This window comes from Bombus terrestris, chromosome 7, assembly GCF_910591885.1.
Source record: "Bombus terrestris chromosome 7, iyBomTerr1.2, whole genome shotgun sequence".
NCBI lineage: Eukaryota > Metazoa > Arthropoda > Insecta > Hymenoptera > Apidae > Bombus > Bombus terrestris.
In genome coordinates, this window is record NC_063275.1 from 15,444,401 (window position 1) to 15,458,986 (window position 14,586).

Sequence of the window (14,586 nt, forward strand, 5' to 3'; positions counted from 1 at the left end):
ATCGAACACATTTCGCGAAAGTGTATCCCTGAATGTCACGAAGGATCATTCGCCTCACTGATATACCGTATGTATACTTATACAATGTGTCGATTTTCTGTGGTTAGCTTGCCTCCTGTCACTCGGACCGCTAGGATCCTAGTCGATGCAAGGAAATTAGACCAGTCGGTGTTCAGACAGCGGGACTTGGTACACGCTCGTTCAACGGATTTGCAGCTAGTTCGAGCCGGGTGCACGACCTCGCTGGATGAGTCTGTTCTTTCAATTCCTTTGGATTTTCTTATTTCAAGTTTCACGATTTTTAGACTGAACAAGGTTGGTTTTTTATATAATTTTTATTCATTTTGTTCGATCTTTGGCAATGACAGCGACGAATGGTGGCTCACGAATGGCTTACTCGAACCCTTAGAATATTCTTAAGGATATTTACGTGCGTAATAGAAAAAGTTTAAAAATTTTAATAATATTCCAAGTGTCGTGGATTATTATAATATAATACAAACAGCTTTGAAACAGAATACTGTGATATAGCTGATAGTAGTTTCAATGTAGCTCGACGATACCCGAGGATGTTTTTGCTCGATCATGACATATCTTCCTTGATTGATGAAAATTGCTGCAGACAACGATTGATACGTTAGAGCGTAAATTTGTAACTTTCCGGGAATTATTTGAAATATTCGAGTTGTGTAATGTTTGAAGATCGAACGCGTCGTTTAATGACATCCGAGACCCGTTGCACTTGAACCGTGTAAAAAATTGTCAGAGCGGAGAATTAAGACCGTGACTTTGTTGGAATTCAATAATCGATAACTTTCGGTCGCGTCGAATCACCGGTTTATGCTCCGTTAGTTCGGAAAATTGTAACATTTTCGTTCTTCTCGTTTGTAACATCGTTCAAATCGAATATCAAGATGAATAAACAAAAACATCTTTCTGATAATTAATAATTATCGAAACAGCGTAGATAGTAAAAATTCCTATTTTTAAAGTTTGATGACATTTCATGTAAATAATGCATAATTTTATAAACTATCGATAAAACTGAACGTACGAAATCATATTATATTCGATTGGTATTGTTAGCAATATCTTTCAGCTTTCTAATATCTACATTTTACAATTTTTAACATTTTATTTGACAAACGTCTACAATTTTCTGAAATGGAAATCACCATTACGTATGAGAAACGTAAAACGTTTTCCTACGCTTATAAAATTTATCATCGCATTACGCAAAACTACGTCTAGCGAGTTTGCATAAATATTGACTAGTATGTAATTTACGCTTGAATATCGAAATCGGATATCCGATGAGTTCAAGATCAAGTTCGATGACTAAGTGGGAAAATTCTTCTCAAAGTAATATCACGTGTTACTTTATCCAGCTATGATGCATAGAAAAATTTTCAAATTTCATAATTTTCGTCGAATTCTTTATGGAAACTTTTATGAAGATAATTGCTCGATTGATGCGATCTTTAATTTAAGACGACAATAATCAATACGAATGTTGAGTGAGACATTCGCGTGATAATATTCAATAGGTGCGTGATACGTGTTCTTGCTAACGCATATCTGATCAACATCATTGTGTCGCGTGCATTGTGACCGTTGGTTGTTATAAAATACGCGGAAAATTAGTTGGCGAGCTTACTCGTGCACGTCTTTTCGGTACACGATACAAAGTTTAATCGATCAGTTCTTATTTGAATGTCTATCGGTCTTTGGAATCGAAAATTTGTACGTTCGTGTCTTTCACACCATCAGAATTTCTCAGCTCCAAGCATGCATAAAGGTGTAATAATAATATTTTTACGACATCAGTTGCAACACAGATAATAACCAGTTGCATTGAGATATTATGTATCGGTCATCTTTACATACGTATTAGAGTTACGTCCTTATTTCGTTTAAGTGGTAATATAAATAGTTTTATAGAGTTAAATCGTTTGCCATAAAAAGTACTCGAGACAAAGGCTCGTTAAAGCGATGTTAAAGTGCATCTTTTCGTTTCAAGAGCTACCATTCAAATGCTAAGAAACCTTGGTTTTCGATATTTAAGCCATTTTGTGTACCTTCTGCGCTTTCCACTGAATTATTCTTATGCAGAATCTACTGTTCTCGCTGATAAATCGCCACAAACAACATAAATTCGTTCTAAGTCACTTCTGTTGTAGAATGCAGCTACTGATCCTCTTAGCAGGACTCGTCTGCGCCTCAACGACCGCAGAAGTCCTCGAAACAATAGCTCAATGGCCGTTGCTAGACTTTGCACTTCCGTACGACCAAGAGTTTCTCAATCAGTATCGTCCAGAGAATGTAGTACCTACTGGAATAGAGATTGCGTGGGACAAAATCTTTATAAGCGTCCCAAGATTACGAGCAGGCGTCCCGGCGACCTTGAATTACATCCCGAGGAATCTTCCGCTAGAAAGTAGCCCACAACTTCAAGCTTACCCCTCTTGGGACTGGCACAGCGCTGGAAAAGGCGATCTGAACTGCTCCAAGCTGATCTCTGTGTACAGGACCAAACTAGATAGATGTAATCGACTATGGACCATAGATAGCGGCGTAATAACGTCAATTGACGACTTCAGACCGGTTTGTCCTCCGAAAATAATGGTGTTCGATGTAAAAACTAATCAGCTGGTGCGACAGTTCACGTTTCCACGAGAGGTGGGTCTTAAACGTATCTTTCGAACAGTTGATTGATAAGGAAATCAAGTTGACTGATAGGAAAATTTACGAATATAGCGAATTTATGAGATTGTTAACATTAGATTCTTTTAAAAAGTCAACTTTCCCTCTTCAGGTTTTAAGACCAAACACGTTGATGACGAACCTAATTATCGATGATACCGCGGCAACTACTTGCGACGACGTGTTCCTTTATATATCTGACACTGCAGGACCTGGTAAATAAAAATCCCTAATTATTTATTTCATTTTACTTTTACTTAGATGCTATAATGTTACTGTTACTCTTTGTCTCAAGGTCTATTGGTATTCGATGGTGCCACGGACAGGAGCTGGCGTGTAGTGCACGCAACCATGTATCCACATCCAGAATTCTCGACTTACAGGGTAAGAAGACTATAGATTCGTTCGAAACATTCTTTTCTTCCTTTCTGAAGTATGGCCAACAGCGTATGGCCAACAGCGTATGGCCAACAACGTATGGCCAACAGCGTATGGCCAACAGCAATATGGCCAACATAGATCATTAAATATATCGTAGTACCAATTAAGTGTATTACGAACGAACGCGTTAGGTACATTCAACTCGTAACCAACACAAGATTAAAGAATTGTACGCGTGGCGAATAAATCGAGTTGTAAAATTCTTCCGCGGTGAGTTCCTACGGTTATGCGGCTTCTGATCGCGATGAATAGTTATGCAGCCAGAGCCGAGTCGAACTTCGTAATGCTCGCCACGATTTTACTTTTCTGCGTCGAGTATTTTACTATCTAAGAAGTGGCAAGAAATTTCACGCTGACGTGACTGCTTTGCGCGTTCTGGAAATTTATAGGAAGTGAACAGTCAATAACGATATCCTATAGATAAAACAAAAAGAAAAGAAAGACAATAATATGATAATCTTGAAAAAATTGAGCAAAATCTTCAATTTATTTTCAACTATAAGTCACTTTGACCTCTTCAAGATTAGATCTTTCTCGTAGTATCGAAGAAACTTTTGATAATGAAAATCCTTTTTTTCTTCAACTTTTGTAAAAATACAATGTATCAATATCCAAGACCACAGTTTTCTTATATATCGTACAGATACTATTTAAATCGTAAACGGGAAACGTATTTTATACAGATTGGCAGCGATACGTTCGAATTGCTGGACGGTGTCGTTGGACTCGCATTTTCTGCCAGACTTGGAACGGTTTACTATCAACCTCTAGCGACCGATCGTCTATTCAGCGTGCCAACCACTGCACTTCAGGCGGGTCCACCAGCATTTGGTGAACAGCTACCGGTGACTTTGGTGGGTAAAAAGTCTAGTCAAGGTCTTGCTCTGGCCGTTGATCCACGAGACGACACGATCCTTTTCTCGCCGCTTACCGAAACAGCCATTGCCGCCTGGCAACCACAAACTAACCAACAGAGGTACATGTTATTATCATTTTACAAAGATAACCTTGTGTTATATTTAAATGAAGATGAGTTAACAATCGTAAGAATGACGATACATATTTGTTCTTCGTAGCCTCGTTTGCTTTACAAATAATTATCAAACCAAAAAATTCTCCGATATTTAAACGATTTCGTAACAAGTTATTCTTTTTGTAGACTATTTATGTAGCTTTTTATCGAATCAAGTTGAAAAACATACATATTTAGAGTTTCATGCGAATTTTTAAATGGTAGAAGATTCTCCTGGAGGAAGCCCGTACCATGTATTTTTATCTTCCGACTAGATTTCAAACGTCAGAGAATTTTTTAAAAGATTCCACTCTTCGCCATGATCTGTTTTTTTATTCGTATCGATCGAATTTTCCTCAGGATCTTAGCTTACAGTCCGGAGAAGCTGCAGTTCGTCGCTGAAATTCGATGGGCGGAGCGCGATAATGGCAACTTTTGGTTAATGACCAGCAGGTTCCAGAAGTTCTTCAGGCGAGAGGTGAATGCACGTGACATCAACATTCGAATAATGAGGCTGATGCCCATACAGCGTCCGCTGAAACATCCGATCCTCGATTCTTTTACTCGGACTTACTTACTTTCCGACTTTCCCTCGCATTTCTACAACAACACAATAGGATTCTAAAAGGAAGAACAAGTGTCGAAGAATCGATTGCGTCTTCGACGTACCTACGTACGTCTAATAGGAAATTTTCTTAAACTTCCCTAAGATTAGACTTAGAATAATCTAGATGTATATGGGTAATTCCATTACCTTCGAACAAGAGAAATTGAAGAAGCTTCATAAATTTCTTTTAGCAAGGAATCTCGTTAGAAAAGAGGGAACAATGTTTATCGTTGACATCTTAGCAACTGTAGAGTAGAACGGCAATTTTGTAAAACATGTACTGTAAACATGGATAAATATTTATATTTTATGGATAAACATTTGTAAAACAGAGAATAGTGAATGTTATTGTTAAGCAATTTCAGCGTAGGTGTCCATTGAAGAGTATCAGAAACGTATCAGTAATTTGTAAAACCGAGTATTATGTTATATATAGAAACAGAAGTATTTTATAGTTATTTATTCATTAAAAACTAACGCTGTTTAATCCTACGATCATTCGGACGATTATGTTCCAATACAGCAGCTAAAATTCCAGGAAAAGTATTTTGTTTAAGGCGTAGAATGTTATCTTAACTCGTACAACTTCTTTTATATCCCATATATCCAAATGTCACTTTTTCACTGTGAAATATCAAGGTTTCTACAGGCTGTAAATTATTAAAAAGTCCGTGAATATAAAATTCTGTATAAATTATTAAAAGTCGATAAATTACTTCGAGCTTGATAAACTCAGTGCGAATGTATGTTTGAGTTATAATTAATAAGGAAAAGAGTTATAAAAAAATAAGAGGAAGAAGATTTTAGAAAAAGGCAATGTTCAAAAATAGATGTCCCGGCTGAATGGGATCTTAAAAATTAACAAACAATTGATAAAATTACAAACTTGCGATGATTATATTTGTCTATTAAATAAAATTCTGCATGCGTAAACGTAATTACACAATTGATGTTGTCGCAATCGTCATTTATATCGTTCGGGTCTTTCAGAAAAAGCAAACACAGGTAAAAATTCTATTAAAAAACTATGGAGACAGAGCTGCACATACTTATTACGTAATCCATGAATTATCTATGTACAACCGAAGAAGAAATATGTATTTATTGTAACGTCCGTCACATATCGATTTTACACGAAAACAGGAAAAAGTCGAAATCCATTACTGAGTTATTGATAGTTCATTGACATTTAGAAAATGTAATAGATTCGTTATCTCGTAATTAAACAAGGGAACGAGGAAGATATTAATACAAATATGCCAATAACATATTCGTATTACGTACGTGTTGTTAAGTTCACTCTGTTGATATTAAAATACGTGATGTATTGGAAAAATGTAGACGACCCTGAGAAACGAAACTCTTCAATTCCATTTCCTGCAAAATTTGTTAATTCCAGTGTAAGAAAATATATAATTATCGTTTAATTGTTCAAAAATCAAACGATCGATCTCGATTAATTCATTTTCTACTCATTCATTTGTATCAAGCTCAGTTTTAAAAGAATGTAGAAATCACGCAAGAATTTTGCTCTAAAAACAGAGAATACGCAATTTCTATGTTGCAACTAATTTACAGTGTCGGTACTCGGCTGGTCGACAAAAACCTAATTCAGTGTGTCGAAAAATTTACATTCAACTAACGATCTCGACCTTTCCTTAAGATGACGATCTAAGCATAAGAAACAATCAATTATATTTACGTAAAATCCTAGATTAATTTCCTCGGAACATTTTGTCACCGTTCAAATTTATTACACCCATTAATTGTCTCTCTAAACATACTGGGATTTTCCCACGCGTTAACCTCTTTTGATGCTATCTATCGTTTTGCTATATAAGACAAAGGCGAATGTATTTAACTGGCTGATAATTAAATAGCCAAGTGAAATTCTCCGAGTCTGTGGTCCTAGCATGTGACCGTGACCAAAGAGATCACGACATTCGAAGGAGCTCAACTCACCCGATCTTTGTGAAGAGACTTTATTCGCAACAGAATCGTTGCTCCACGAGCATCTGTCTGTTCAGTCGGTGATCGAACGCGGTGACGCTATGTGCTACGTTCCGTTCTGTCTTGTTTTGTTATCAATGAACTGATTGCATTTAAGATAGATTCGTTGTTTTTCTGCAAAGCTAGACAAGATTCGTGACGGTTTTATATAATATCCATTACGCTTCAAGTATTTGCATTAAGCATCGAGAATTCTTGAGATTACAACGAAAATTAATCAAACTAAGTGATCGTTTGATGGTCGTTGATCTCGGAAGAATTTTAATTTGTGCATTATCTTACGCTGATACTCGTATGATTAAAGTGCCAGTGTAAACATCGTCGACAGCGTTAATGTTATTTTGCATTTTAGTACTTGGAAGATACCAGAACACTATATCCACTATCAAAGTGCGCCAACGTCATTGACACCGATTCCCTCGAAAAAAATTTGAAAAAGCGTTGAGAATCGAATCTCGACACTTTCGGTCGCACGAATCCAAATCGATGTCATTGCGCTGTTAACAGCTTTTGTTAATGTCTTGTCCGCAACGGTGAAAGTTACGCGGGAGAAAGAGTCAGGTGACACCAAAAAGAGATTAATTTCATGAGAGAACGAGCAAGAGGAACAGAATTTTCCTGAACAATTTGACACAACGAAATTTTGGATCGATCTACAGATCGCCTTAAGAATCGATAGTGAGCTAGTGTTTTTACAATCTTGTGGTGAGTTTTAACATGTACCATGTAACATGTATGTTATCGTAGGCTTTTTAACAACTATAATCGTTTTTTCTGCTCTATTAAGAAATAGCGACAGTATGATTCGATTTTAAGTTGCTAAGACTATGCAAAATAGATTAGACAGATTTTCGTATGTGCAATCCTAATCTCTTTTATTTCTATACGTGCTTTTCGATGATAGTTCCAAAGATGCGATAAACATCGCGTATTTATGTAATAAATGTTATCGAAGTTTTAATCTCACATTGTTCACAGCCTCCTTTTTAAGTACAGTCGTATGACTAAATATTTTCACCTCCGTTGTTATAAAATAGCTCTCTCAGCGCAATATTTAAGTATTCATATTTTTTATTATGAAATACACCTATCTATTCAAGTGTTTTAAGAAAGATAAACGTAGCTTGATACTGTAATTACCATCAATTGGAAATTAAGATTCCGGATGATTGGGACATATAAAGTCTTTCTTAGAAATGTTAAATCACGTTGATGCTTCTAATCATATGCAATTACAGAGAATCTCTCATAAAATGAAACCGAAAAATTGATTTTCCCGATAACATAGCGTGGAATTACTCGCGAATAAATCACTGTCAACGTTTAATCGGTAATGATTTCGTTATTTTTCAGGAGATGAGGCAGTTTTGCACGTGGATCCTGCTGCTTTTGACGATCGTTAACTTGCAGGCTCTTGAAAAATTGAAGATCATCTACTCGTGGAAATCATTAGATTTTGTATTTCCAAGCGAGCATGCTAGATTGGCGGCTATTAAAAGTGGAAATTTTATACCTGGTTCGCCATTACCCATAGACGTCGATGTTTACAACGGAGGTAATAAAAAAGACGTAATATTTTCTAGTTCGAAATATTTTTCCAGTTAAAAACATCAATCTTACCTGCAAAGAATTTTCCATGATCTTACGAATGATATATTTTGTTATTGTTTCAAGAGCTCAAATCGACGGTGTTCATCGCCATTCCAAGGTTTCAGGATGGCGTACCTTTAACTTTGGGTTATGTCACCGATGAGGTATCGCTCGATGGAAATACCCTAATCGCGCCATATCCAAATTGGAGTTACAACGACGCAGGAAACTGTGCTTCGATAATCAGCGTTTACAGAATGCAGGTACGATCGAGGTTTCCAATCATATGAAACGCTGTTTTCGACGTTTAGACATTTGCAACTTGGAAGACTACTATTTTAAATATTTCGTATTGTTACTTTCATACTGTTACTTACATATTTGCACATTCTTCGACGAAGTATGAATAATACCCAAGAAAATGCCTACGTTTACTCATGCATTGCAATTCGTATGTAAACAACGACTGATAAACTTATCAACGACTTATTTTTCTACGTAGTCCACAACTGAAATATGTTGTTCCGTTTTCCTAATACAATCGTTAAGCCGAATCTATCATTTCCATTGACGCATTTTGATAAACGAGTTATTAAATTATTACCCTCGACCTCGAATAAAAGGAAATTCCTTACCGAGCAAGAAAATTCTATAAATTCTTGATGTTGCGAAATTTAGTTCAGTCACCAAAAAATAATCATTTGCCATTCAGATAGATGAATGCGATCGACTGTGGGTTCTCGACACTGGAAAGCTAAAGAGCAAACAAGTATGTCCGCCGAAGCTGCACGTGTTTTCTCTGCGTGACAATAAACTGATCACGCTGTACAAATTTCCCGAGCACCAGTATAAAGATGAAGATTCTCTATTCGTCACAGTGGCCATTGACGTCCGAGACACAACGAACAACTGCAAGGACACATTCGCCTATATCGCCGATGTGACAGGATTCGCGTTAATCGTCTACGATTTTCGTAATTCAAGATCCTGGAGGATCAACAACAACCTGTTTTACCCTTATCCGCCGTATGGCACATTCAACATCAAAGGTGACACGTTTGACCTGATGGACGGGATCCTTGGCCTCGCATTGGGGCCGATTCAGAACGGCGATAGAATTCTTTACTTCCATTCGTTGGCCAGCAGAGTGGAATCCTGGGTACCTACCTCTGTAATCAGGTGAATTATGATTGTTAATATATGATTGTTCCGGCATTGCTCGCTGTCTTGTCACGGTTTAAACGAGCTTACGCGTGCAGGGAGAAATATATTCGGTCAATCGGGTTGCTGGAGCGAGATTCGAGCTTGGATCTTCCGGTTGTCCAGGCCGTCGATGAATATTTTCTCCCAAACTGTCAAGTCTCGAGTGGCTGTTGCGCACACACGACAGTTACAAAGTTGTTACAAAATTACATAGTTACAAAGAGGTACTTTTAAAAACGATTGTTCGTTCGAATCCAGGAATTACACACTTTTCCATGAGAATCCCGAAGCCGCTGCAAGGTCGTTCGTGCCGTTTGAACATGAGAGGTCTTCGCAGTCAGTAGCTCAGGCTATGAATCATGACGGAGTTCTTTTCTATGGACTGTTGTCTGATCTAGCGATTGGATGCTGGAACAGCAAGCATTATCCTCAGTTTGAAGGAAAGAATAACGAGATAATCGTCAGAAACCCGGAGACGTTGCAGTTTCCTTCTGGTTTGAAGGTATAAACAAAGCATCCAGCATGTTTCGTAGCTTTCCTCGTTAGATTGTTTCGCATTGTTCGAAGCGTTTATGTAGAATTCGTATAATTATTCCGTCAATGCTTTACAGAAGCATTTAGTAGCACGCCAAGAAACGTGTTGTGTCAATGGAACATTGTTTTTTAACGTGTTGAGGAAATTTCCTAGGAAGATCCATTCGTAAAACCCATTACTAAGTTTAAATATTCCTGATGACGTAACACGAATTCCAACATTGATCGATGTTCTCTTTCAGATCATAACATCGAAAAAAGGTAAACAAGAACTATGGGTCATATCGGTGTCTTTCCAGAAATACATGAGCGGTACTTTGCACTCGAACGAAACCAACTTCAGGATCCAAGCTGGTTTCGTGGATGAATTAGTTCGTGGTACCAAATGCGATGTCTCCTCCCTAGAAGGACGTTTTCATCGGCAATGAGAATCGTGGCACCGCGAGCAGTTCTCCAACTATTATCATCGGAGTCTCTGGCCATCATGGAGGTTCACGACCTTCGCCAATAGACCATTTTTTATGAACGATCGTTTGGAATCGTATTATACCCAAAACCACTTCAAAAATTATCGTCGTTATCCATGGCCTCCTTTCGCTATCAGATCCATGGACGCGTATTCCACGTGGATCAGAAACGAAAGATTCTAATGTCTGTCGCATGATTTTGAAATATTCAAATCAGGATAAATGACGAATGAAATTGTAAAGAAGGATTTGTAGTATTAGTCAGCGGAGAAAAGTCACGATTTTGGATGAAAGTTCGAGTTTAAATACGAACTTTTGTTGCTGTTCGTGGTGCTGTAGAGGTTTCTGGAGTTTCGCGAGCCTATTTTAAGATAGACAATATGAAATTGAGAAAAACGATAACTCCATGAGTTAGATTTGTAATAAAAATTTATGTAATCGCGTTAATTATTAATATAGATTTATTAGGATATATTATTTATTAATATCGACTTATTTGATCGCGCAATTGCGAAACACACTCTATGTTTGTACAGGTTTTAGTATCGTAATAAAAACTGTGAATGTGATGTTATACATCGAATGTATTTACCCTTCTTCCCCAAATTGGAATTTTTATATAAGATAAAAGTAACAAGTGCTTCCAACAAACGATTAATAAATAAGTAATAAATATGTCTAGATACCGATATCATATGTATTATACACATTAATTAAAGAATGTTTCACAATAGCAATAAATACGTACACCATGGAGAACGTCCTATTTGAAACAAAAAGAATAAAAGTGAAAGCGGAAAAGAGTATTAACAATTTGACTTCGTGATTTATTGAACTTTATTGCGTAACATACAGAAACTGTAACCTAAGCGTTTCTTCGTATTGAATATGAAATACATATCGTAAGAAATTTTAAGGACGTATTTTCCAAAAAACTATTTGGGAAGGAATTTTCCTAGATATTTTAAGTAATTACATTTCCAACAGCTATAATAAATTTTCCAAACTTTTGTCGTCTATTATATTTCTGTACCATAATATATCAAGCCTGACATTGCGTAATACTGAGCTACAAGACTAATTGTGTTAAAAAAGTTGCATTCTTTTATCTGTTTTTAACTAATCTTTCTACAGGAAATTATTATTGGAAAAACATTTACGTGTAGTCATATAATTATTTTTATCTAAAGTATTTCTTTCCATGTGATTAAGCCAAAAGCTTCTACGAGTTCTAATTCTTAATCTTTCCTCCTCCTTTTACGTTTGTGCTACAAAAGGTAATTGACACACTTAATTTTAGATCGTTGTGAAGGATCTGCTATAATTTGAAACTTTTTATTACAATATAATTGTGACAATTGCGTCAAATTTTTACTAAATACATATGAAAAACTGTGTCAACGGTACAGGACATGTTATCCTGTTTCATCAGGAATCCATTCACTCACCAAGAATTATCTACAATTATTGATTATTAAATCATTACCTGCCACTTAATATCTTAAAATGTGTCAAAGTTGCAGGAAACATAGGCCTTAAATATAGAACAATACTTATCTTATCTGTCTGAAATATAGAAGGCCGTTACCACTTGTATTTATTGCTCGAACATTGGTCATAATTTCGCATTTCCTTGTTAGAATCCTTTCACGCATATTGCATTTCCACTGCAACAATTTCTCGCAGGTGCTATTGTCTCTATCTGCATATTTCATTTGTGACTTTCATCTTGTCTGACGAGACAAATTATTCTTCAGAACCATGTTAACGTTATGGTTGTTGGTCGTGTTCCTTGGTATTATCTGTCAAGGCTCTACTTTCTGGATAAAATTTGATAATGCATTTACGAGGAACTTGGAAAATGCGATGCGTGTGGTTTACGAATGGAGATATATTGACTTTGATTTCGGTAGTGAAGAAAGAAGGCAAGCTGCCATTAGTTCTGGAGAATACAATTATACGAAAGTCAATCCCATAGACGTGGATCGATGGCACAGTAAAGTATTAGTTACTATATTATTTCTCCTCGCTGAAAACAGTTAATTAAATATTCTTCGTACTCTTCATTAAAGATCTAATATTTGTCACGGTGATAAGGGATGAAGGCGTGCCTTCGTCTTTGAACGTCATATCTGATAGACGCGGACCTGGTGGCCCTCTTCTGACACCGTACCCCAATTGGAATTGGACAAGCACTAAAAATTGTTCTAACATTATAAGCGTTTACAGAGTTTCGGTAACTCAAAATTTCTCTATAATTTCAACAGAACTCTATTTATCTAAACACATCGAACTAGAAGTCGTATAATAATTTCTCACCGCTAGTAGCGACTCTTCGTCCGTATAGTAGGAGTTTGTATTTAGATAAATGGACAGGAATTCGTTTGATGAAAGATAAATTCGCTATCATATAATATTTACTATTATATTTCTATCAGATCGACAGATGCAACAGACTGTGGGTCTTAGACACTGGTGTTATCGGTGATAATCACGTGTGTCCTGCCAAGCTCGTTGTCTTCGATCTAACAACCTCTGAGCTGCTGCAACAAGTTGAAATACCAGACAACATTGCGATAAACTCGACGTCGGGTCAGGGATTATTAGTAACTCCAGTGGTTCAAACTTTTGATCGTGATTGCGACATAACCTACGTGAGTCTTCTTCCATGTCTTATTTGTCAGGATTAAGAGAAATCTTGATCGCACATCTGTAACTCTACTGGAATTAGTGAAATGTACTTGTTGATGCTACAGGTGTACATAGCGGATGCAGATGGTTATGGTTTAATCGTTTACGACGGCAGTTCATTTCGGCGACTAACTTCGAACGCGTTCAACTTCGATCCCAGATATATAAATTACACGATAGAGGGGACAAGTTTTCAATTACAAGACGGTATCGTGGGGATGGCTATATCCCCCGTGACGGACAATCTTCATTTTAGTCCTATGTCTTCTCATAATTTGGACTATATTAACACGTACCAGTTGACGCAGCTTCAGGGCGATCAAGTGCAGTATCAAGTGTAAATATATATTGATAAATAGCGTTCGTTGACGTGTTACACTGTGGTTAACACGTGGATGCGTGTCCACGACGTAAGGATGTGTGGTCGAGCTAAAAACGTAACGTACTCTATCTTTACGTCTTTATGGCTCTGGTGAATTATCGTTCTGGCGAATGAAACGTTTGAAGATTAAAATACATTCACTCATAAGAATTTATATATATATTTGATTGGTTTGGCGTTATTCGTTAAGATGAGATTTCGCCAGAATTGTAACTGCTGGACAAAATGGACGGGAAGAAAACTGAGAATTATCGAAGCATTTTATCAACTTACAAGTTAACAATTTCATAAACGATTATGTTTCATCCATGATGTTCAGGGCCGAAGATATTCTATGGACTCAATCGAGCGCTAAAGCGGTATCGAGAAGCGGAGCTGTTTTCTTTGGACTCGTGAGTGACACGTCGATTGGTTGCTGGAACGAATTTCGTTCGCTTAACAGGGAGAATATCGTGAGTAGTCACGTATAGACATTTTTAATCTTCTCCTTTCGATTATACCGCTCGCTATATTTTTTAAGAAGCAAAATTAAAGAAATTAACGCAATTTTGCAATTGTAGAGACTAGTTGCTAGGAATAGTCGGACTCTCCAATTCACCAGCGGTCTCAAAGTGAAGGATTGCCGTGGAAAAGAAGAGCTGTGGGCATTGACTAATAAATATCAAAGAATAGCAACGGGGACCTTAGATTACGACGACGTGAACTTCCGAATTTTGAAAGGAAATGTGGAAGGATTGATAAGGGGCACTCGCTGTCAATTATTCGACGTTCTGTGATCTATTGATAAATCTATTAAAATCCTGTTCTCGATATGAAATAAATATTACACGAAATTCGGTTATATCGTAGGTCGGGGATAAAATAATGAAATATATAATATACTTGGTGTGATAATATTGGTGTGATATTTTTCGACTTTATTATCTTAGTTTCAGTATAGCTTTTA

At 36.8% G+C, this 14,586-nt stretch overlaps 3 protein-coding genes across 4 annotated transcripts; all 3 read left to right on the plus strand.

Moving 5' to 3' along the window:
• The first annotated feature begins 126 nt into the window (after window positions 1–126).
• LOC100651567 (protein yellow) lies at window positions 127–6,206 on the plus strand. 2 transcript variants are annotated; one of them, XM_012310390.3, is made up of 6 exons: window positions 127–315; window positions 2,166–2,679; window positions 2,816–2,918; window positions 2,999–3,087; window positions 3,828–4,120; window positions 4,517–6,206. In XM_012310390.3, the coding sequence occupies exons 2-6, from the start codon at window positions 2,182–2,184 to the stop codon at window positions 4,779–4,781; spliced, it is 1,248 nt and encodes a 415-aa protein (XP_012165780.1). In that variant the 5' UTR covers window positions 127–315; window positions 2,166–2,181; the 3' UTR covers window positions 4,782–6,206. The 2 variants fall into 2 exon arrangements, with proteins under 2 accessions (XP_012165780.1, XP_003396701.1); XM_003396653.4 differs by having other exon boundaries at window positions 128–315; window positions 2,181–2,679.
• A 451-nt stretch (window positions 6,207–6,657) lies between these two features.
• On the plus strand, window positions 6,658–11,143 carry LOC100651683 (protein yellow). Its single transcript, XM_020864008.2, has 6 exons — window positions 6,658–7,478; window positions 8,127–8,328; window positions 8,448–8,626; window positions 9,076–9,542; window positions 9,825–10,068; window positions 10,343–11,143. Exons 2-6 carry the CDS (start codon window positions 8,130–8,132, stop codon window positions 10,526–10,528), a joined length of 1,275 nt encoding a protein of 424 aa, XP_020719667.2. The 5' UTR covers window positions 6,658–7,478; window positions 8,127–8,129; the 3' UTR covers window positions 10,529–11,143.
• Window positions 11,144–12,183: 1,040 nt separating this feature from the next.
• LOC125385397 (major royal jelly protein 2-like) lies at window positions 12,184–14,536 on the plus strand. Its single transcript, XM_048407233.1, has 6 exons — window positions 12,184–12,563; window positions 12,640–12,803; window positions 13,006–13,221; window positions 13,324–13,595; window positions 13,960–14,092; window positions 14,201–14,536. The coding sequence occupies exons 1-6, from the start codon at window positions 12,329–12,331 to the stop codon at window positions 14,414–14,416; spliced, it is 1,236 nt and encodes a 411-aa protein (XP_048263190.1). The 5' UTR covers window positions 12,184–12,328; the 3' UTR covers window positions 14,417–14,536.
• The last annotated feature ends 50 nt before the right edge of the window (window positions 14,537–14,586 follow it).